Genomic DNA, 21,610 nt, shown 5'->3' on the forward strand with positions numbered 1-21,610 from the left:
CCACGCTTCATATTTTACATAATTGCATGATAGCACCTTCCCTACGTATTACAATTTTTTTTTTTGAGAATTTGTGGGGACTTCCACGGAGTGGTTTCCATCGTCTTCTCTTCCAACATCTCGACACTTTGAGATACTGGGGCCTTTCCCAGCAAGAATCAGCCTGCATTCCCAGGCGCTCCCAGCCAGCCATAGTGGGCGAAATGGAAGCTGGTGATGTAGTGGTAGCAAGATTCTCACCAAGGAGCCGTGAAACCTTGATGCTGTGGTGATCCTAGTAACTTGGATGGTTTGGAAGGAGATTCCTGATAATTCCAAGTCCAACAGAGGTCAGAACCTGTGCTTGGCTATATCAGCAACCATGGTTGTTGGAAAATTTTGTACACTTCAATAATTTGGCCGGCGTTCCAAAGAGGCCGGCGAAAAAAAAAATTATAACAGCGACAAGGGTAGCAAGAGACCATGTATAGCAATTGAGACAACCGTTGAGATCAACAAATTCTAATTTCTAAAGAAAAGACAGGTTACCAGACAGGCGGCGATATCACAGTTGATATTCCATTAATCTGGCGCAAGTAGCTTTGCTTGCATCAGCGATAGTGACTTGATGGCAGCGTCTGCACTGAATGCCGGTAATCAGACAGTAAACGAACTTGTATTAGGCATGAGACATAAGGAATATGTATTACAAGAAAGAGACCACGGAAGTTACCTCGTTGGTTCGTCTGATGGAGACCCACTGACCCAGTGGTTAATCTATTGATGGATCATTAGTATCTTGTAGCTAGGAAAGGCTAATATACCAGACATCCACAGCAATACTACTACTAAATGCCTGCCTCTGTCAATGAATGAATTGAGCACTAGTCATGGGCCTTGATGAGGTATTTAATTTAATTACCAGTTCTTAATTGGTTGGAGAATTCAACCGTTGATCATAGGACCAAATTTGGTGAGCTGTGCTCAGCAAGAAAATCTGGAGAATACATCTATCTTTGAGGCCTTTCAGCATTGGCATGAATCAAGAAGATTCTAAGGCAGCTTACCTACTGTAGTTGTCATGGAATATAGGGAATCTGGCAACAAGTTAGAACATTCAGCTTCAGGCTGAAAGTGGTGGGCGCTCTTTTTTCTTTTTCCTTTTTGGATGCAGTTTTTAAAGAACTCTTAGTACTAAACAGGAAAATAGCAACTGCACATAGTTTTAGCAAATAGCAAATGCTAACTAGTTGTCGGAGGAACAAAATATGTATCATGCAATAAAAAGAAAAAAGTAAAATAACCATTACACAATAAAAATAAGTGTCGGCAAAGAAAATAAAATATTATTATTTGGAGTAGTTGAGCTGCTTACTTATTGAATATACAGCAGCCCTTTTCTTCTTACAAATGGGGGAAAAAACAACAGGAAGATCCAGCCATATGCAATACAATATTGTTCTGTTATTTTTTCAATATGAAATCATCTTTAAAGTATCAGCAGTATTGGAGTAGGCAAGTAGCATACATGGTATCGTCACGCAACTTGTGATGTAGAAAAGGATGTTAAGTAAAACAAATTGAGTTTTTTTTCTCTCGTTACCTTGATATAACATGCTTAGACTGCAGCTGCTGGTAAATGGGCAGGACTAGCGACAGCGTACATGGTTCTAGAACATGTATAAGTCAATATTTCTATATTCTAGTGCAATACGAACTAGCGTTACAGTGCTTATATACTTATTAACACAAGATTACCATTCAATGGAGTAGGCTATGTCAAAGGTTATGATGTCTAGGAAACAGAAAATAAAATCTAAGAAATATGAATGCATGCCTTTCTTGAAATGTTCTTGTTCCTGGCTTTGTGACCACTGATTTACCTGCTGCGTGCCCACATGTGTACCCGATCTACTGGTGTCACTTGAAATAATCATGTATGACACAATGACTTGATGTAATCCATACAGAACTCCCAAATGGCAACTACCTACCACCATGCTTTGTGCTGATAAATCTGTTTAGCATGTAAATGAAGTTTCAGAAAATAAAACAATTAACCCCAGTAGAAATTATTGGAAAGAGTAACAGCAGAAACAAATAAACATTCTTATTATATGAAAATTATTTGGAATGGAGAACCTAAACTTGAATACTGCATTTTATGAAAATCTGCAACGTATAAGCCTTAATGGAAGCAGGAGCATACCTATGCATTTTTCTATGTGTTGCCAAAAGTCAACTAAGCATTTCACATATCAGGTAAGCAATAATGCATTCACAAAAACAGTTAATTGACTATTTCATCAAAAACACACCAGCTTTCCTGTTAAATGCTTCAATTGATCTTACAAGTAATGTTTCACTATCAGCTAGCTGCCAAGACCATAGCTCCCAACATTTTACTCCAAGCTAACAGCTGGCTTCTTCCTCTCTTCCTTGCACACCAGGTCCCCTAGCATCGCTGATGTTGGTAATGACCTTGGCTTGCACCCTTTGATTCTCACTTCAAAGCATACTAAGCGTATGAACTACCACCTCCAACTTCTTAGAGAACTCCTTACACACCAAATCACTGAAGGTAGCAAGAGCAATTTCTGAGAGTTCTTCCCAATTCCTTGTCTTGAGAAAAAGAACTAGAGTAGTGCAGAGACATGGCTGCCCCTGCTGCTCCCTCACCTCAGAAGAAGATCATAGAAGTGCTCCAGAAGGAGCAGGACATCCTCTGGAGGATCCTGTGGGAGAACATCGATAAGGTGAAAGAGCTTACTGATTCCACCAGCGCTGACCTGCGAGGCCCTGAGATTGAGAGCATGCCAAAGACAGCCAAGATATGGTTGCAGCAGGCAAGGCAGATCAACCACGACATTGAAGACATCCTTGAGAAGTCCCCCTCGAAGACCTGCAACTCGAAAGGATCCAACATCCTATCATGCATCGCTCAGCCAATCAACTTTGTTGCCCGGCAGAGAATCTACAAGCAAGTCCAATCTCTCAGTGCTCGCATAGACACCATCAAGTTGAGGTTGTCACTGCTGACAAATTTTGATGACAAGGAGGCACCAGCGAATCCAACACGGTACCAGTTGGATGACCGGCAGCTTGACATGCTCTCTCTAGATGAGGCTAAGGTGATAGGCATTGATTTTCCAAAGGCAAAGGTAACTCAGCTGTTGCTGGACGAAGAAAAGCAGCTGAGGGTGATCTCCATAATTGGAGGTGCTGGTGTTGGCAAGACAACTCTTGCAAGGAGTGTTTACAACGACAAAAAAGTGCAAGGGAGATTCCGATGCCATGCATGGGTCACAATTGGTGCCCCAATCTCGATGGTGGATCTACTGAAGAGTATCATGGTGCAAATATTTGTTGAGAAGTTGGAGGAAATACCAACAAGCCTTGACTTCATGGATGAGATTCAGATTGCTGAGGTTATTGGACGGTATCTTGCTGACAAAAAATTTTTGGTTGTCCTAGATGACATATGGAATTCTGACATGTGGGACTACCTGAAACTTGCTCTACCCAACAATGGCCAAGGGAGCCGCATCATAGTGTCCACACGAGCCCAAGAGATTGGGAGAGACTGTCGCTTAGCTTCTGATATTCAGATCTTTGAGCAGAAACCACTCAATGAAGATGATGCCTGGTTGCTTTTCTGCAACAAGGCTTTCCCAGCAATTCAGGCAAGGTGTCCAACTGAACTGAAGGATACAGGAAGGAAGATTGTCAGGGAGTGCCATGGTGTTCCACTGCTTGTTGTCACCATTGGTGGACTAATGTCAATGAAGGAACGAACAGTCCAGGTATGGAAGAATGTTCTTGACAACCTGCACAAGAAATACCTCCCTGAGTTCACTCTCCCTAGTATCCTGTGGTTTGCTTACAGTGACTTACCACATCACCTCAAATGTTGCTTTTTGTACTTCATCATGATCCCAAGGAAATACTCGATAAAACGCATGACGCTCATCCGGCTATGGATGGCTGAAGGGTTCATCAAGAATGATCAGGAAGGAACACTTGAGGACACTGCGGGCCGTTACCTGACAGAGCTCATAGACAGGAGCATGGTTCAAGTGACGGATTTTTATGATTATGGGAGGGTGAAGAGCTGCAGTGTCCATGACATGCTGCGAGAGATCATCATCTTAAAGTCTTCCGAGGACAATTTTGGCATTCCTGTGACCCGGGGTGTTAATAAGGTCAGAGGAAATGTGCGACGTCTGTCCATCATCAATACGAATGATGATTTCCTAGAAGATAACAGCTGCACCAACCTCCGCACTTTGTTTGTCTTCGGTGCTAGCTCAATAAGCACCAGATCACTGCATGCTTTTCTAGTTGGATTTCGGTTGTTGAGGATCCTGGATTTGGAGGGTGCACCAGTCGAGAGCTTACCAGATGAACTGCCTGATCTTTTCTACCTACGGTATATGAGTCTGAGGAATACAAGGATTGACAAGCTTCCAAAGTCCTTGAAGAAGATGATGAACCTACAGACATTGGACCTGAAAGGTACATATGTCTCTCAGCTACCTTCAGGAATCACCAAGCTTGAAAGCCTTCGGCACCTACTTGCTTACCGCTATTACTCTGGCCGGCATCCACCATATTACTATACTCTTGGAGTCATACTTCCCCAGGGAATAGGGAATTTAAAAGAGCTGCAAAAACTGACTTATGTTGAAGCCAACCAAGGAAATGGAACCATTAAGGAGCTAGGTAGCTTGACACAGCTGAGAAGGTTGGGTATTGTCAAGCTGCGAGAAAATGATTGCATGCATCTCTGCTCATCAGTTGCCAAGATGACAGAACTTCTTTCCCTTTCAGCATCATCGCTTGATGATGAAATTCTTGATCTTCGATCCCTGAATCCTGCTCCTCGGTGTCTCAAGCGCCTCTATTTGAGGGGGCCTTTGCCAGGAATACCTTCTTGGCTACACTCCCTGAAGAATCTTGTAAGGATACGGCTTAGGTGGTCGCGTCTGAATGAGGAGTCACTTAAAGAGCTCCAAGGTCTCCCTCTTGTTGAACTTGCACTCATTCAAGCTTATGATGGGGCAAAGCTAGAATTCACCCAAGGATTTGCCAAGCTTGAGATACTAGAGTTGGACCATTTGACTAACCTTGAGCATATCAACATTGAGAAATCAATGCCTGGCCTTCAGAAGATATCCATCAGGTCATGCGACAAATTGCTTACCATACCTGATGGTATAGAAGGGTTAGAGAATCTGAAAGAGCTTTACTTATTTGCCATGCCCAGGACCTTTGTGGACAGCTTGATGAAGGGAGGTGTTAATCATTGGAGAGTTGAACACATTCCAGTTATTCGCCACTTTAATGAACATCGCGACATTTCTTTGACAAATCTTTGAAGGTTGAAGTTACAATATTATGGCTTGGTGCATACTTTTGATCCACACACATATTTTGTCATGTCTAATCTGTGTACATGCATCTCAGAGATGTGTGGATATTTTAAGAAGAACAGAGCCATCATCTTCCAGAGGGACAGAAAAGCTTTACGGTGATTGTTTTTTGGAAGAAATATGCAGAGATACTGTTGCTCATCTAGCATGTGGCTTGCTATAGAACATGCTGGTTTTTGTATTGATTGGGAAGATTATTCCAAAATTGCCAAGATAAAACATTCTTCTCAATTAAGTACAGCACACCCAAATTAAAAAGGCTGTGGTAACATGCCAAAAAAAAGTGGCAGCTAATTATCAGCAAAGTAGCCAAGCGCTTGTTCTATTTTGCATACTGTCTGAAGTTAGAAGTTAGTGCACTGTCTGACAAATGTGAGTCAGTCAATTGACTCAATTCATAACTAGCTACTCCATCCATTTTGTATTGTAAGACTTTTTAGCTATGATTATATTAATCAATTGATCAATGTATATTATTTGTATATATGTCTAGACTCATCAGTATCCATATAAATCTAAGTAATGCTAGAAAGTCTTACATTGTGAAACGAAGGTAGTATAAAATTACGTATGCATTAGTAAATATATATAGTAGTCATGAATCTGTAGTTCTGTACCATGTGAAAATTAGTCAGAGTATGTTCCTATAACATGACTGATACACAAAGACAAGGCTGTTGAACACTTCTACTGAAATAAAGCAAAGTTATGAAATTACAGCTGTGCTGTGAGTGCTTACTTCAATTGCTCCGTGGAAACATCATTGATGAAAGATAAACTTATGTCTGGCAGACTGTACCTCTTTGTAGAGATCACAATGGAACCTGATTAAATAATAGTGTATCTGCATAAGATAGTAATTAGCACAATAAGATTTTAAATTCAGCAGCAATTTAATAGATTGGACTACTTTTTTACTCATCTCCCTAATTGAGTTCTAAAAACTTATTCCTGCAAGATATAGTTGACACTATCAGTGCCTACAAATTTACCATAAATCTGCTTCCATGAATATGAACGGTCAAAATAAAACAACTATGTAACTGCTGATCAATTTATCAATACAGAAAACAATGATGACCAGTTTAAATATCTGTGTCCAAAGAATATTTGAGTATCGTTGCAGGTAGAACTAACAACCAATATGGGGAATAAAATAAAAGATGAGAGCTCGAGGGGGTGGGGGACAGAAGATGGGAAATTCAAACAAGTCTGAAACAGGAAGTTTAGCTATTAGACATTACCAAGAATCATCAACATGACATTTAAAATTGTGCTAGAAACTTTCACCAGATAGTGATAATTTATGGCATGATGATGCTTCTCACTTGTACCTTCATGAATATGTTAATGATTGCTTCCAATATATAGACCATAATGCAATATTCCCTCCATTCTTTCTTATTTGGTGTTCCAGAATACATGGCATCCTAAATAGAGTGTGACCATCAATGGTTTTTAAAAACCGACTGGATAAGAAAACTGTTCTAAATAGAGTAGATTTGTCACTGGAAATATTTTCACATTATTTTCATTTTACTAGAATAATAAAGTAAATTATAAAAGAAATGTTCAAGGTTACATCTCAAAGGCTTCAAAAAAGTTAATAATATCAAATAAAAATGAACAGAGTGGCCAGTTAGTTTTGTTAAAACTAAGGGAGCAGCTGTATCTGCTTGAACTAGCCATCAAATGTTGACTACCTCCTTTGTTCTTCATATCAGCAACAGCTGCTCTTTTTTGTCAGGACTATAACGTTTTTCTCATAGAAATCATATTTATTGAGTAAACATGGGAAACTTGAAATTCATGATACAATCTGAAGTTCACTGCTGTTTGTGGGAAAACATCTTGCTTTCTAGCATAATCATTTACTATGCAAAAGAAGTTGCTCGGGTTGAGCTCCATTTCATACTGGATATTATGCTTCTTCAGAGTATTTCTTAAGTCAACAACCTTTGTGTATACCTAACCTGAAAAGAAATCACTTATTATGTTGCTGTCATTATTATGGATATAACAAAAACACAGATTAGCAGTCCAAACAAGTTAAGCAGTAGTTTTGATTCTTTGGGAAGACTCTAGATTGGAGCCACCAATACTCATTGACAAGCCATAGTTTAAAGTTGGTAGTTCCAGACTTGGAAGGGGATATAGGGCCTGCTTGGGGGAGCTTTAGATTCTGAAAAGCAGCTGCTTGGTAGCCAGCTTCTGAGAATCTGAAAAAACTCATAAATCCAGCTTCTCCAGCTTCTGGATTCTTAGTTATTTTCCAGAATCTGTAATTACAGATTCTCAGAAGCTGTGGACCGTTTGGGACAGCTTCTGGCAGAGCATCAAGCAAGGTTGCACTCAAATATCAAAACAAGTTTCATATTGTTTCAACTTTCAAGCAAGTTTCAACATAGTCTTCTCTGAGTTTCAACCAAGTTTTAAGTATAAAACCTGCTTTTAAGTTTTAATTACGGCAATCCTGTCAGATCGATGATAATCCTCTTTAGTATTGACACTGTTATGTTAAATCCTGAAAAGTTCTATACAAGTCTTTTCTGCTTAAATGATCATTTCTTTATGTAACCTATGGCATCAAATTTAAAGAAAGTTGCTCATAGAAGCGGACTATTGTGTCAAACTGTCAAATACCACCATACAAAACTTTTGTTCTGGAAGATAACAAAACCAATTACTACCTTCAATTTTGAGGCTGCTAAATCCTGTTAATTTGCACAGAAAAGATATTAAAAAGCTCAAATACAACAAGGTATATATCTAGGAGGTCGTCCACAAATGCCTATCACTAAAGCAATTCCGCATGCTATTTGAAGCAAGAAATAAAGAGCTTTGTAGTTTGTATTCATACAAAACATCTTTTTTCTTTGGCAAGTATATGGAAATGGTGAGTTAGGTGAAGAAATTAGATATGTGAGTAGATGCCAATCATGTAAAATATAATTCTTACAACATAATTGTCTAAATAGTTGAAAATGAAGTGAACAAAAACTGATGGCACATAAGAGACGAAAGTAAAAAAAGGCTTTGTTAACAGAGACAGCTAGAATAATTGTCAGCTGACATGTACTCATCAAAGAATAATCATGGCCAACTTGGTGAATGTAACAGTTTTTTAAATAGCATTCTGACAGATGACAACAGGAGTTGTAACTAAAGAAAACTCAGCAGCTAGGAGGCCAACTATTTCGTGAATATAAAAGGATGGTCCAATTATGTAAGTTTGCTTGGGAGTTTTTATCACATATTTATTAGATGATAAAAAAGAACGGAAAAGAGAAACTAGCTACCACTGATCACCTCACCCTTTAATTGAAGCACCAAACCACTCATCACTCAGTCAACTTTAATTAAGCATCCATTTCTTTTGGGCGTACTGATCACATACAGAAGATATAGATTGTTCTGCTAAATGCAATAGCATACTTGAGAGCTGCAATTTCCTCATAAGTGCAGACTTGCGAGAATTTATTCAGCATGGAGATAGGCCTTACACTGGGAAGAGGTGCAGCAGCAACTGTTGTGAAGCCTGCATTTGACAAAGTGCAGTACTGGGTTGAGCTGCTGCAAGGAAAACATACCAGTACTGAAGAAATGGCGAACGAATTGGATATCTTGGAAGGCCTGATTGAAGACACAGATAGCAGCAGCGCTATCCACACACTAAAGGCAGCCAGAGGCCAAGCAGAAGACTTATGTGCAAGTATTAGAGATGTTATTGATGATGCCAAGAGATTTGCAAGGTATAATCACCAACATGTTCCACTCAGATGCATCCGGAAATATACCCATAACATAGTGGGTAAGCCTTCTATTTGTGAGACTGCTGAGAGGATAGTGAAGCTCCGTAGCCAAGTAAGGCGGCTCCAAGAGATACTAACACCATTTGTAGGCCAAGGTATGGTACCTTCTAGTGCACAAGCAGGAAGGCTGCAACATCGCCATGTTGCACATGCCGAGGGTCATTGGGAGGGCATGGAAGAGCCAAAAACATCTTTGTTCCAGTATGTGTTGGGTGGGGAGAGTCATAGACAAGTGGTTGCACTGGTAGGGATGCCAGGCGTAGGAAAGACTTCACTTGCTCGATATGTTTATGAGGACAACAAAGTAAAGGGGCATTTTAGCTGCCATGCTTGGATGACAGTGGAAGAGTCTTGTGCACCAAAACAACTTTTGCTGGGAATAATTAGCAGACTGTATGAAGAGGCGAATGTCAGGCTTCCCGATGCAATCAATATAATGGATGAAGATGAACTCAGTGGTATGGTACAGCGGTTCCTGAAGCAGGAAGAAAGAAGGTATGTTATTGTTTTTGATGATATATCGAGAAGAGGGCAGCTCAAATTACTTTTAGATCTTGCCCTCCCTGACAAGAATCATCCAAACTATGGAAGAGTCATAGTCACATCGAGAAACAAGGATGTAATTGAAGCCTGTGATCATACCATTACGGTAACACAGTTGACTTCCCCAGATGATTGGAATCTCTTTTGCTACAAAGCTTTTGGATCTTCAAGATTTTCCCCTAGAGAGGAGATTTGCCAACACCGTGAACGAATCTCCAAGCTCTGTGCTGGCTTACCTCTTGCAATCGATGTCCTTAGTGCACTACTGGCAAAAAAAGACCATAGTCAGTGGAGCGGCATCATTTCCGAATTAGAAAGCCATGGTGACCTTGGAGCAGCCACCGAAATATTAGAAACAAGCATAAATGAGCTGCCAAATAACATGGGCCACAAAAATTGTTTGTTGTATTTTAGCATGTTTCCAAAGAGCTCAACAGTTAGTCACAATACATTGGTCAGGTTATGGATTGCTGAAGGATTCATAAAACGTCAGCCAAGACAGACACGGCAAGCAGTAGCTGAGAAATATCTCAGTGATCTTGTTGATCTTCATATTCTAATGGTGGAAGACAGTTATAAGTATGGGAGACCCAAAAATTATAAGGTTCATGATTTGATGCATCAAGTGATACAGAAGAAGGCAGAGAATGAGGACTTCTGTACAAGTTCTTCTGGTGGCAACCAACAAGCTCCAGAAAGGGTTCGGCGCATGTCAATTCAGATCGAGGATGATGATTTCAGACAAAATGTAAGTATATCCAAGCTACAGACCCTGTTTATTTCTAACAAGATACCACATGCTCCAAAGCTCTTATCTAGCACTACAGCACTGAAAGTCCTGAGCATGGAAGGGTCACTAATAGAAGAGTTTCCAAAAGAAATTGGCAACCTAACTCATCTAAGGTACCTTAATTTACGCAACACCAAAATATATTACCTGCCAATGTCCTTGGGCAATCTAACTAACCTAGAGACCTTAAATCTCAAAGGCACTTTAGTATCAGAACTACCTAAAACAATCCTGAAGATCCTAAGTCTCCACCACCTTTTGGCATACCGATATGATGCACCAAAAAAACCTGAACGACAACCAGAGGCTATATTTGGAGTCAGAGTGCCAAAAGGGATTGGTCAATTGAAAGAGTTGAGGACTTTCTCGGTTGTAATGGCAGATCAAGAAAGCAAGATAGTTAAGGAGCTTATCAATCTTAAGAAGTTGAGGAGATTGGGAATTCTGAACCTCAGAAGAGAAGAAGGCTCTGATCTATGTGAGGCCATTGCAAGAATGGACCAACTTTCCTCCATTTCAATAACTGCAATGGATGATGAATACCTTGATATACACAATCTGCCAGTTGTGCCACCTCAGCTTCAGCGTTTATATTTGCGAGGGCAGTTGCAGGTGGTACCACAATGGTTTACATCTCTTCACTGCCTTGTGAGACTACTGTTAAGTGGATCAAGTTTGAATGAAGATTCAATAAATATACTTCAAAGCCTGCCACAGCTTGCTGAGCTTTCATTGATCAATGCACTTAATGTGGACCGGATAGAGTGCCAGACTGATGGGTTTAGAAATCTAAAGATATTGGACCTGGATCATCTTAACGGCTTAGTCAATGTAACACTACATGGATCAATGGTAAACTTACGTAAAATGATCATAAGGAATTGTAGGAGCCTTCAAATGGTGCCATTGGGCACTGAACAGTTGATCCGGCTCGAAGAGCTCCACTTTTTTGACATGCCAAAAAAATTTCTTGAGAGATTGAGAAATGGAAACGAAGATCATGCAAGGGTGCAGAAGATTAGAAACATATTATACTACAGTAAAGGGTTTCCGCACAGATCAATAGAAGCAGCGATGAGGTAATACTGAAACACAATCTAGCTTTCAGTGCTCCCATATTGATTACAAACATGGTGATTTCCACAAAACAAATCTTTATTGTGAGATGAAATTGAACTAAAGCATTCGATGAAGTATGGCACAATTTTGACTTGTAACTTTTTGTGTTTCTCTTTTCTGTTTTTGGTTCACAGAGGTGGGGCCTGAGACCATCACAGAAATGTCCAACGTGATTGTTTCTGAAGTACTACACTGCAATTAAAAATCCAGCTCAAAACCATACCATGGAAATTGCATAGTGTGACATGTGTGCGGAGGGAAAGGCAAAACATATTTCTTCAACTTCTACCGGCTACCACATCATGGTGATTGGCATGATATTTAGTGGTATAGGACCATGTTTTCCATGTTATATTTTTTTGTGCGGTAAGTTGTTAAAAACTTTGGTACAGCCTAGTCAAAATTTCAATCTATGAACCTGATGTCATTTGTGGTCACCGAACGCACATTCTTCGGAACTAAAAGAAAAAATATGTTATACTGTCGGTATCGAGTCCACCAAGTTTTGGTGTTTCGGTAGTCTTTTATCATTATCTACCTGTGTGTGCGTTTGTTAGTTTATCTGCATTAGGAACATCTGCAAGATAGGCCGTGCACTCGTGCAACCTAGTTTTACTTGGTTCAAGCTGGGTATGACCCCAAAACAACTTACGGTAACTCATCAGCGCCCCGAATCTCTCTGTGAGCTGACTGGTTAAAACAACACAACGATACAGGAGATTTAATCAAGAGTACTACACAACCCTATATTGAATCCACAGTCCTCAGTGATGCTCCATGCTGGGTTAATTACTGAACAATCAAAGCCCTAAAAGCTAATCTACCAGATAACTACCACGATCCTACTACAAAAATCGCCCCCAGACCTTACCATCATGGCTAAACAGGTGCTCCACAAATGCGGGGGCCTGGAAGCGCCGCCATTTCGAGCGCGGGGAAAAAGAACTGCGTTGCAGGAGAAGCCGGAGAAGAAGAACTTACCGCGTCCGCTTTCCGGCGCCGAAGCTTCGCGGCGGCGACCTCTGCGCGTGAGAGGGGTTTCTTTGATCGGGGGAGGATACAGGGAGAGGCCGGATGAGGCGGCCGAGAGAGGAGAGCCGGAATGGTGGCAGCCACCGCCGGCGGCGGCGGGCGGAGGGAGCTCTGGAAGTTTTCCGGCTCTTGTTTGTTGGGCCTCATCAAGCCCATTTTGTTTTGTTACCTCGTCGTCTCCTTCCAATCGAAGGCCTTTTTGGTCGGTGTTGGTAAATGGGCCTCAAAATGGGCTCGATCCGGAAAGGTACAACTCGGGAGAATATGGCCGTGCTGAAGGCCCAGATCGCTCACGCGCACGGGGCCCGCCAGTTTTCTGCTGACTCGGGTAAGAATTTAGAGCGTAACAAAATGGATGGTTTTAATATGAAGCAGTTTTGTGATGGGTTCTCTTCGTCCTATATTATAAGACGTTTTATATATGTGCTAATTAATCTAGACACATATACATTGATACATGAATAAGCCTAATCTCTTTAGGCTGAGGACACGTTTTCGATAATGCATAGGATTGTGTTGGACCTGTGGGTCTCGTACACGATAGGCATAAGCATGGATAAGAAATCTCGTCCAAGGGTACATGTGGGTCGGGTACCCACAAATATGTTGGTCGGGTGTGGTACATGTCTTTGTCCACAGGTACCCACAGTCCTATAGAAATATAAATATTTTACTTTCATGAAACATGTAAAGTAGTCTGTCACATAGAAAATCTTAAAGCATATGTTGAGTCTGCATGTGTTGTTCAGCTTTAGTATGAACTATGAATAATAATAATATTATTGTGGCTTCTGAATTCTAGACTTCTGCGAAAGGGCATGTAGCTTAGTGGTTACAAGGGTTTTAGTAGCACCATATTACAGGATTTTCTAACGGCTTTGTACTTTCAAGGGTAGACGTCGTCTCCACTGATCAGGCTTCGGAGACGCTCATAGGGGTAGGGTTTGTGTGCGTACGTTGTGAGCGTCTGCGTTGTACTGTGTTCTCTCTCAAAAATTCTAGACTTCCAATAATATGTATGTGCATGGTGAAAAAACATGGTGAACAATAATATGCATGTGAGATGTGACACCGTTATTTGATTTAATTAGTTGATTATATATATATATATATATGTATATATATCATTCCTGGTTGGTATAGATGGTAGAAATATGTGCTAGATTTGAATTATTCTTGCTGTTGTGATCACTATGATTTGATATTTATCGAGACTCGGTGGGTACCCGAGACCCGATGGATACCTGGTGGACGCGGGCGTGGGTACAAAAATATACCTGCGGGTATAATCGCGAGCGGGTAAAAGTCAGGATCGTCGGTATGCACGTGGACAGGTAAACCCTTTACCAGCACCTTACCTGACCCGCTGCATCTCTAATAATGCATAACAGTTTTAAGATTAAAAAAAACTAGAGGGTATGATGACCCATATATGGTGACTATGTGTGGCTTTTGCATCAACGACACCTCCAAGCTCTTCATCTCTATAAACAAATTTGAGCAAAGGTTTCTGATAAAGTAGTGTGAGTACACCCGCTAGATCCATAGGGATAGCAGACAAACAAGATTGACATACTTGTATACACACACTTAAAATATGTACCTTAATACTTCATTGACATATGTCTTGTCCATATATCTGTCTCTTGATTGCTTGCATTTGCCAAGAGGACTTTTATATTATCAAATTAGATATGTACATTGTTTGTTTGGATACCGGTGTTTATAGTTGGAACGAGACGTACAAGGGAGACACCATAAAGTTGGTCAAAACTAGAGAAAGCAAAAGTTTATAGTCATGCATATCTATCACATGTAAATGATTGTTTCGCATAAATACCATCGTTTAGATAGACTACTTTAAAATGCCATAGTGATGGTAACATGCTAGAATGCTAATTTAATCTATTATAAAATCTTAGAATTCTTTTTTTATTTATCAGGTTTTTGGGACAAATTTTCTCCTGACATATGCAAGAGAGAAAAAAGAGAAAGAACAGAGAGACACGAAAGTGGCTGGCTCGGTTTGGACGAAAAAAGCTAGGTTTTGAAGGAGAGCAGATGCCGACAGCCCCCACCCTGCGCCCTCCCCGCTGGCGGCCACCACGCCCATCGTCGCCGGCGGTCGCTCTCCCTCTCCGCGCCTCCCCCGCCCGTCGCTGCCTCGTGCGCCCCTCCCCATGCACCAAATGCTAAAAAAGTCAGGTATGCTTCTGTCCGGATTTCATCCATAACATGGCAGCAGCTGCCTACAACATCAACAAAATTCCAAGAGCCTGAATCAGCTAAAAAATGGTCGGCTGCATCATCCAAGAAATGGCAGCCGAAGCCTGCATTATCTACAAATTTCAGCATCAGGCTAAATCAGCTAAAAAATAGCAGCCTGCATCATAAAAAATTGGCAGCAGCAGTGCGCATCATCCAAAAAAAATGGCAGCAGCACCCCGCATCATTCAAAAAACGCCAGCTTCAGCATGCATATCTAACAAATTCCAACAGCATACTGCATCAGCTAAGGGTGTATTTGGTTGCTTGAACCATTTAGTCTGGCCCATCTCTGTAATCCAGACTGAGTTTGGCCTGTTTCTGAACATATAGATGCACTTGTTTGGTTGTCTGTATTGAATTAGCTCGGATATGGTTAGATGGTGTTTGGTTGCCTGCAGTAAAAGGTTGCATGGAGGAGATGCTATTTAGTTGGATTAGACATGTTTCTGAGTATAAATATCTTTTCTTACATATTGAGATTTATCCTATGCAGTACAATAAAAATCATGTGTACATATCTAAATTGAAATTGTTTTTTTTATGAACGTTCATCAGCAACGTGAGAACGTGCATGAATTAAATTTGATTCTGGCTTGACACAGCCTGACACAGATTTTGGCTTGAATTAAATCTGATTGTGACTTGTGTGACATCTGGATGAACTAATTACGTGTTGTTTCACAACAAGCAGCACTAATTTATTAATCAAAGATGAACCACTATTTTTGCACGTTGAAGGATGAGTGCAAAATCATATAACGGAAATAAATACAAGTGATATCATTAACCACCAGTAAAACAACAGTAGTAAATGCAAGCAACGTCATTAACCACCATTGGTTCAAATACGCATAGTCCAAAAAGTATGGCATCCATTACCATCTTAGCCAGCGTGTGGCCATGTTTCTTAAAAAAAAAAATTCCTGGTGTCCACTGCTACCCATGAAGTTTAGACATGTATTCCTAAAAAAACAATTTGGTGTCACTACCACCTTAACCAATAACCAGTAGTGCTATAAGACTATCTAATATTGTGTCCCGCACTCCCACTACCACCTCTCCATGATAGTTAGATCATATCAGGGGTGTTGCTCCAGGAACTTCCTGTACGTCTTTTATTCTTCACAACACCAACTGGGAGCTCAAGAAACCAAGGAACATCAAGAAAACAGCAGTTTCTTTGAGACTTTCAAATAGCAGAAACCATGTCAGATTGCGCAACAAAGCATAGATGAGGGGTCAAAATGAAGCATCATCATCAGTTCATCTGATCATACTGGGAGCTGCCATAAGGAGGGCAGTAAATGGTTAGAAGAATAAAACAAGGCTGGGATCATATCTCAAATAATAAAACAAGGCTGAAATCAAATAAGCATAATCTGAATAGTATGGCATCCATTTTCACCTTAGCCAACATATGACCATGTTCACTACAATATGGTGTTTGCACTCTTCAGAATCTTCAGCAAATCGACGTTGCTCTCCTCCACTATCTGTAAAAGTTACTCCAAGCTATAAATCAAACACCATCGAACTGTCGAAGTGAATACAAGTAGTTAACAACTACAAAGCTCACTTAATAGAGCCTAAAAAACAACATCAGAATGGCACATGCGGCAAAGCTAACACATTGTCATCTCCACCAGTGCGATCTATCTCAAATGAACCACTCACACTCGCCTAAACTCGTCCCCTCGCAGCCACTCCAGATCCCTGCTCTGTTCGTTTGAATAAATTAATCATGAGAACCACTGAGATTGTGCTATCTTTTGAGCCTCAAAACTCAAATCTTTTAACCAAAGCAGTAAGCATTTTTATGCAAAGACAGGGCACTGAATTTACAAAAGAACAAAAATAATCCAAACTTTTAGTTCCACCGTCAAATTGAATCAGATGAGCAAGTTTTACTTAAGGCTAAACACCCCCTGACCTCCACGCTCGCTATGAGAGACAGAGGCCGCCCGACAGCTGACGACCCCGGTGAAGGAGGCGACCATGGAGGAGGAGCTTGGCGGAGGAGGATTTGGGCGGAGGACGAGGACGGCGACCACGAGCTCGGCTGAGGACGATAGGGGCGAAGGACGGCGGAGGAGGAGGATGGCGACCACCGGACTGGCGACCAAAAGTGGGTGGAGAACGAGCGCAGGGGAGGACGTTGACCGGCGCGGGCACTGGCGGCGGAATGGCGTCGGACCGGCGGTGAATGGGCTCCCCAAACCCTAGTTTTTGGCTGTGGGGAGGAAAATGAGAAGGTGGAGGAGGCGTCACCGAGTCCTGCACGCATGGGTATGCGCCTGCACAGGCGGGTGCAGCCCGCATGCATTCCTTCGGCTAGGCCAAGCAGATATTCCACCGTTTCTGGAGAGCCTGGCCACAGAACCTGCTTTGCATCTGTTGGGCCTAGCTCTCGTTCTCATCTGGTCTACCAAACATGCGTCTCCCTACATGACAGATGCGAGCCAAACCTAATACAGGCAACCAAACAGCCCCTAAAAAATTCCAGCAGAAGACTGCATCATCTAAAAAATTTCAGTAGCAGAGGGGCACACGAGGCAGCGGCGGACGGGCGGGGGAGGCGTGGAGAGGGAGAGCGACTGCCGGCGGCGATGGGCGTGGCAGCCGCCGACGGGGAAGGCGTGGGGTGGGGGCTGCCGGCATCTGTTCTCCTTCAAAACCTAGCTACCGTCGAGTCTCTCTGTTCGTTCTCTTGTTTCTTTTCTGCAATTGATGTCATGGAGAAATTTGTCCCAAAAAAACCTAACAAGTAAAAAAAGAATTCTTAGATTTCATAATACGCTAAATTGGCATTCCAACGTATTGTCATCGCTTAGCTATGGCATCTTAAAGTACGATAATATTTTTGTGAAACTATCTGTTATGAAATTTTCTCCTCGATCCCACGGCGGGACCGCTGCACCTCGCCTGCCCTGCCGCACAAGCAAGCGCTCGCTCGCGGGTGGCGCTGCCCGCGCGGGGTTCGTCTCGACGCGACGCGGCCCCCGCGGCCTCCCGAGCCACCCAGCCCCGCCCTTCTTCCACCACCCACCGCCCCACCACCCCATGCAACCAGACAAAAACCCCGCTGCAAAGCCAAACACCGCAGGTCGCAGCCAGCCAGAGGAGCCACCACCCTCTTCGACTCACGGGCGGGCGCGAGCGCGGGGGCGGGCGCCGACAGCAACGACCACGCAGGCAGCACCCTCGCCTCGCCCAATGCCGCCGCCTGCGCCGCCGCGGTTCTTGCCTGTCGCTCTCCTTCTCCTCGTGGTGGTGGTGCCCGTCGCGCTGCCGGCGAGGGCGGCTGGGCAGGGGCTCCGGGCGAGGGACCTGCTGCCGCGCGGGCTCGCGTCGTGGCCGGCGGCCGTGATGAGCGGCGGCGGCAGCAGCGCCGTCCACAGCGCCCTCGACCTCCTCCCGCGGTTCGTCGCCCACGTCGCGCCGGAGGGGTCCGCGGTCGCCTGGCGCGGCACGTGCTTTGCGGAGAACGAGGCCGTCCTCAGCCTCACCCCTACCTCCACTACCGCAGGCGGCCGCAACGGCACCTCCACTGGCCTCGGCGGCGCCGTCCTCCGCCTCAAGGTGCGCCCCCGCATGAACCCCCGCGAAAATCGCAAGCTTATCGCACTCACTGCTGTTCACCTTGTAGAGTAGTTGATCTTTTTTTCTTCTCTGAGATAATACCTATTTTTACCTAAATTCACAGTATTATGGTCTCTGGATTAACCTGTATTTACAGCTCCTAATTTTGACTGGATTATTTTTCACTCGTTATCAAGCACATTAGTTACATTTTTGGCTCCGTGTAATCCAAATGGCATGTGACCGGGACTAGAGCAAAAATTACTGGAAAACTAGCTTATTATATGGGGACAGAAGAACATATTTTTCTGAATGCAAAATAGAATACTCACCTCACCTCATCATTCATTCCAAGCAACCAATAAAAACTATTCTCCTACCTAGTGGCAAGCGACAACAATGCCAAATTGCCGGTGGGTATATTATTACTCATATGACTAGTAAATCTGTCCTGTAGTGGGCATGATCCCTAGGTTTGTTCTCATTTGTGTTGGGCTTGGCCAGAAATTTCTGCAATTTGTTTAAAAGCCATGCGTTAATAACGCTACTAGTATGAAAAATGCATTCTTTGTGATGAATCATAGTCCTTGATAACTAGTTTCATCTTAGCAGCAAATGTTTCTTGTGGGGTTATGTAGACTGCTTCAGCTCAGAGCTGGACATGCATGGACCTGTATGTGTTTGCGACGCCATACAGGATAGGATGGGATTACTATCTTACAGCACAGGAGCACGCCTTTGAGATCAAGGCATGGGAGGAAGAAGGAGAAATGGAATATGTACGTCCCTTCTGAAGGTTATTTTCTTGTTTGTTTTTTATTTTGCAATTGGCTCTTGGTTTTGTTCTCACAATGATATTAATACTCCATATATGTGGTCAGGTAAAGCAGCATGGCATTGCCATATTTCTCATGCCATCTGGAATGCTGGGGACATTGTTGTCTCTGATTGATGTCATACCTCTGTTCTCAAACACTAAATGGGGGCAGGATGCCAACTTGGCCTTTCTTCAAAAGCACATGGGAGCTTCGTTTGAGAAACGTACCCAGCCTTGGTCTTCTAACATTAGAAAAGAGGACGTACACTCTGGTGACTTTCTTGCTCTTTCAAAGATCCGAGGACGATGGGGTGGATTTCAGACATTAGAGAAATGGGTGACTGGTGCATTTGCTGGCCACACTGCTGTTTGTTTGAAAGATGAGAATGGCACTCTCTGGGTTGCAGAGTCAGGCTATGAAAATAAAAAGGTAGATTTGTGTTTCTTATTTCAGTGGATAACATAATTCCTAACCTACATGGGTAGCAAACAAAATTTATAAGTTCTTTTCTATCCCAATAACTGTTGCATCTTGGGGTTAATATCTGCTGATGATGATAGGGTGAAGAGGTCATTGCTATAGTTCCATGGGATGAATGGTGGGGAATGGCACTTAAAGATGACTCAAATCCTCAGGTAGCATTTCTGCCATTGCACCCTGATGTGCGGGCTAGGTTTAATGAAAGTGCTGCATGGGAATTTGCCCGAAGCATGTATGGCAAACCCTATGGATATCATAATATGATATTTAGTTGGATTGATACGATGTCAGACAATTTTCCACCACCACTGGATGCTAACCTGGTATTACTCCATTGTCTTTTGCACTTTGGTTGATATGTCAGACTTTAAGTCTCTTTGTTCAGTCCAAATTATTCTGTTTCCAGGTAATGGCAGTTATGTCAATGTGGACCAGATTACAACCACTTTATGCCTCTAACATGTGGAATGAAGCCCTTAATAAACGACTTGGGACCGAGGTATGTATATATTCTTGTACTGTACTAGTCTGTTACACTTGTTATTGATCCAAGTTTATGCAGAGCTAATAAAAAACTACAGTTTGTTTCAATTCATATTTTCATACTGGAAGTTGGTAGTTCAGTTAATTTTTCTTCCATTCTCTACCTGTTACTAATTTGCAGTTATTCAAGTATTCAATTGTCAGAACGTCTGCTTACATTAAAAAATAACAGTTACTGTTTCCATGCAGAAATTGGACCTTCATGGGATCATCACTGAGACAGGAAAACGGGGCATGTCTTTCAATCAGTTGCTCACCATACCCGAGCAGGATGACTGGGAATACAGCGACGGCAAATCAACCACCTGCGTCGCCTTCATTCTCTCAATGTACAAGAAGGCCGGGGTCTTTGCTCCTTTCACAGAATCAATCCAGGTCACGGAATTCACTGTAAGTTCTTTTCCACCTCATTCCATGCTCTTCCTCCGATGCATAACCTGAAAACTTTAGTCTTTCTTAATGAGATGGTGTCTGCAATTTTCTGAAGAAAAGAATTGAAAAGGTTGTCTGACTCATGAGTTACCTGTTCTGCCATTTGTTGTGGCATTAGATTCGAGACGCGTACATGCTCAAGATCTTCGAGGACAACCATACGAGGCTGCCAAGCTGGTGCAACCACGAGGCAGACAGGCTGCCCTTCTGCCAGATCCTCGGTGAATACAAGATGGATCTGCCGGAGTACAACACGATCGAGCCCTACGCCAACATGAACGAGAACTGCCCCTCCTCGCCGCCCACCTACACGAGGCCGCTGGGATGCTGACCGCAAATATCAGTTCAGACCTTTTAGGAAATATTTTCAGATGGAGCTGTGCTGTGCTAGCTGATGAACAATATCTAGGCCAGAGTGTCAGTGTAAATAAACTGATCTGTCGTGCTCAGAGATGCTACTGCTGAAGTGCTGATGTGAATGCTGATTTTCCTGTGGTAAACTACAGGTATGTGCTATGGACTTCGATGAAATATGAACAGGATGTCGGTTAATTGTCACCTAAGCTATAACCTTGACATCTGAGTAAGCAAAGTATTTACCACTAATATGTCAAGCCACGAGTCTTGAACACTCAGGTGAATGTGGTGTGTGTTTTGGGGTAGGGAACTAGGGATGAAAATGACATGAATAGTTTCCGTCCACTTCAAATAAAAAAACAATTTGGAGTGTATAATCTTCAGTATACTCTGTCGACAAATATGAATATGGATTATAATAATTTT

General features: G+C 42.4%; 2 protein-coding genes, 1 long non-coding RNA gene and 1 pseudogene across 3 annotated transcripts; 3 read left to right on the forward strand and 1 right to left on the reverse strand.

The window, feature by feature from the left end:
• Positions 1-2,349: 2,349 nt before the first annotated feature.
• LOC102708358 (disease resistance protein RPM1-like) lies at positions 2,350-5,835 on the forward strand. The gene has a single exon (XM_006659345.3). It carries the CDS (start codon positions 2,634-2,636, stop codon positions 5,355-5,357), a length of 2,724 nt encoding a protein of 907 aa, XP_006659408.1. The 5' UTR covers positions 2,350-2,633; the 3' UTR covers positions 5,358-5,835.
• A 3,062-nt stretch (positions 5,836-8,897) lies between these two features.
• LOC121055205 lies at positions 8,898-13,619 on the forward strand (annotated as a pseudogene).
• Positions 13,620-15,724: 2,105 nt separating this feature from the next.
• LOC121055196 lies at positions 15,725-17,200 on the reverse strand. The gene is made up of 3 exons (XR_005812371.1): positions 16,906-17,200; positions 16,381-16,468; positions 15,725-16,258 (listed from the first exon to the last, which is right to left on the reverse strand). It is a non-coding gene; the product is annotated as an uncharacterized LOC121055196 (long non-coding RNA).
• Positions 17,201-18,188: 988 nt separating this feature from the next.
• Positions 18,189-21,422, forward strand: LOC102708916. The gene is made up of 7 exons (XM_006659347.3): positions 18,189-18,554; positions 19,193-19,333; positions 19,436-19,801; positions 19,933-20,175; positions 20,259-20,351; positions 20,585-20,785; positions 20,946-21,422. Exons 1-7 carry the CDS (start codon positions 18,189-18,191, stop codon positions 21,156-21,158), a joined length of 1,623 nt encoding a protein of 540 aa, XP_006659410.3. The 3' UTR covers positions 21,159-21,422.
• The last annotated feature ends 188 nt before the right edge of the window (positions 21,423-21,610 follow it).

Source organism: Oryza brachyantha, chromosome 8 (assembly GCF_000231095.2).
Source record: "Oryza brachyantha chromosome 8, ObraRS2, whole genome shotgun sequence".
Taxonomy (NCBI): Eukaryota; Viridiplantae; Streptophyta; class Magnoliopsida; order Poales; family Poaceae; genus Oryza; species Oryza brachyantha.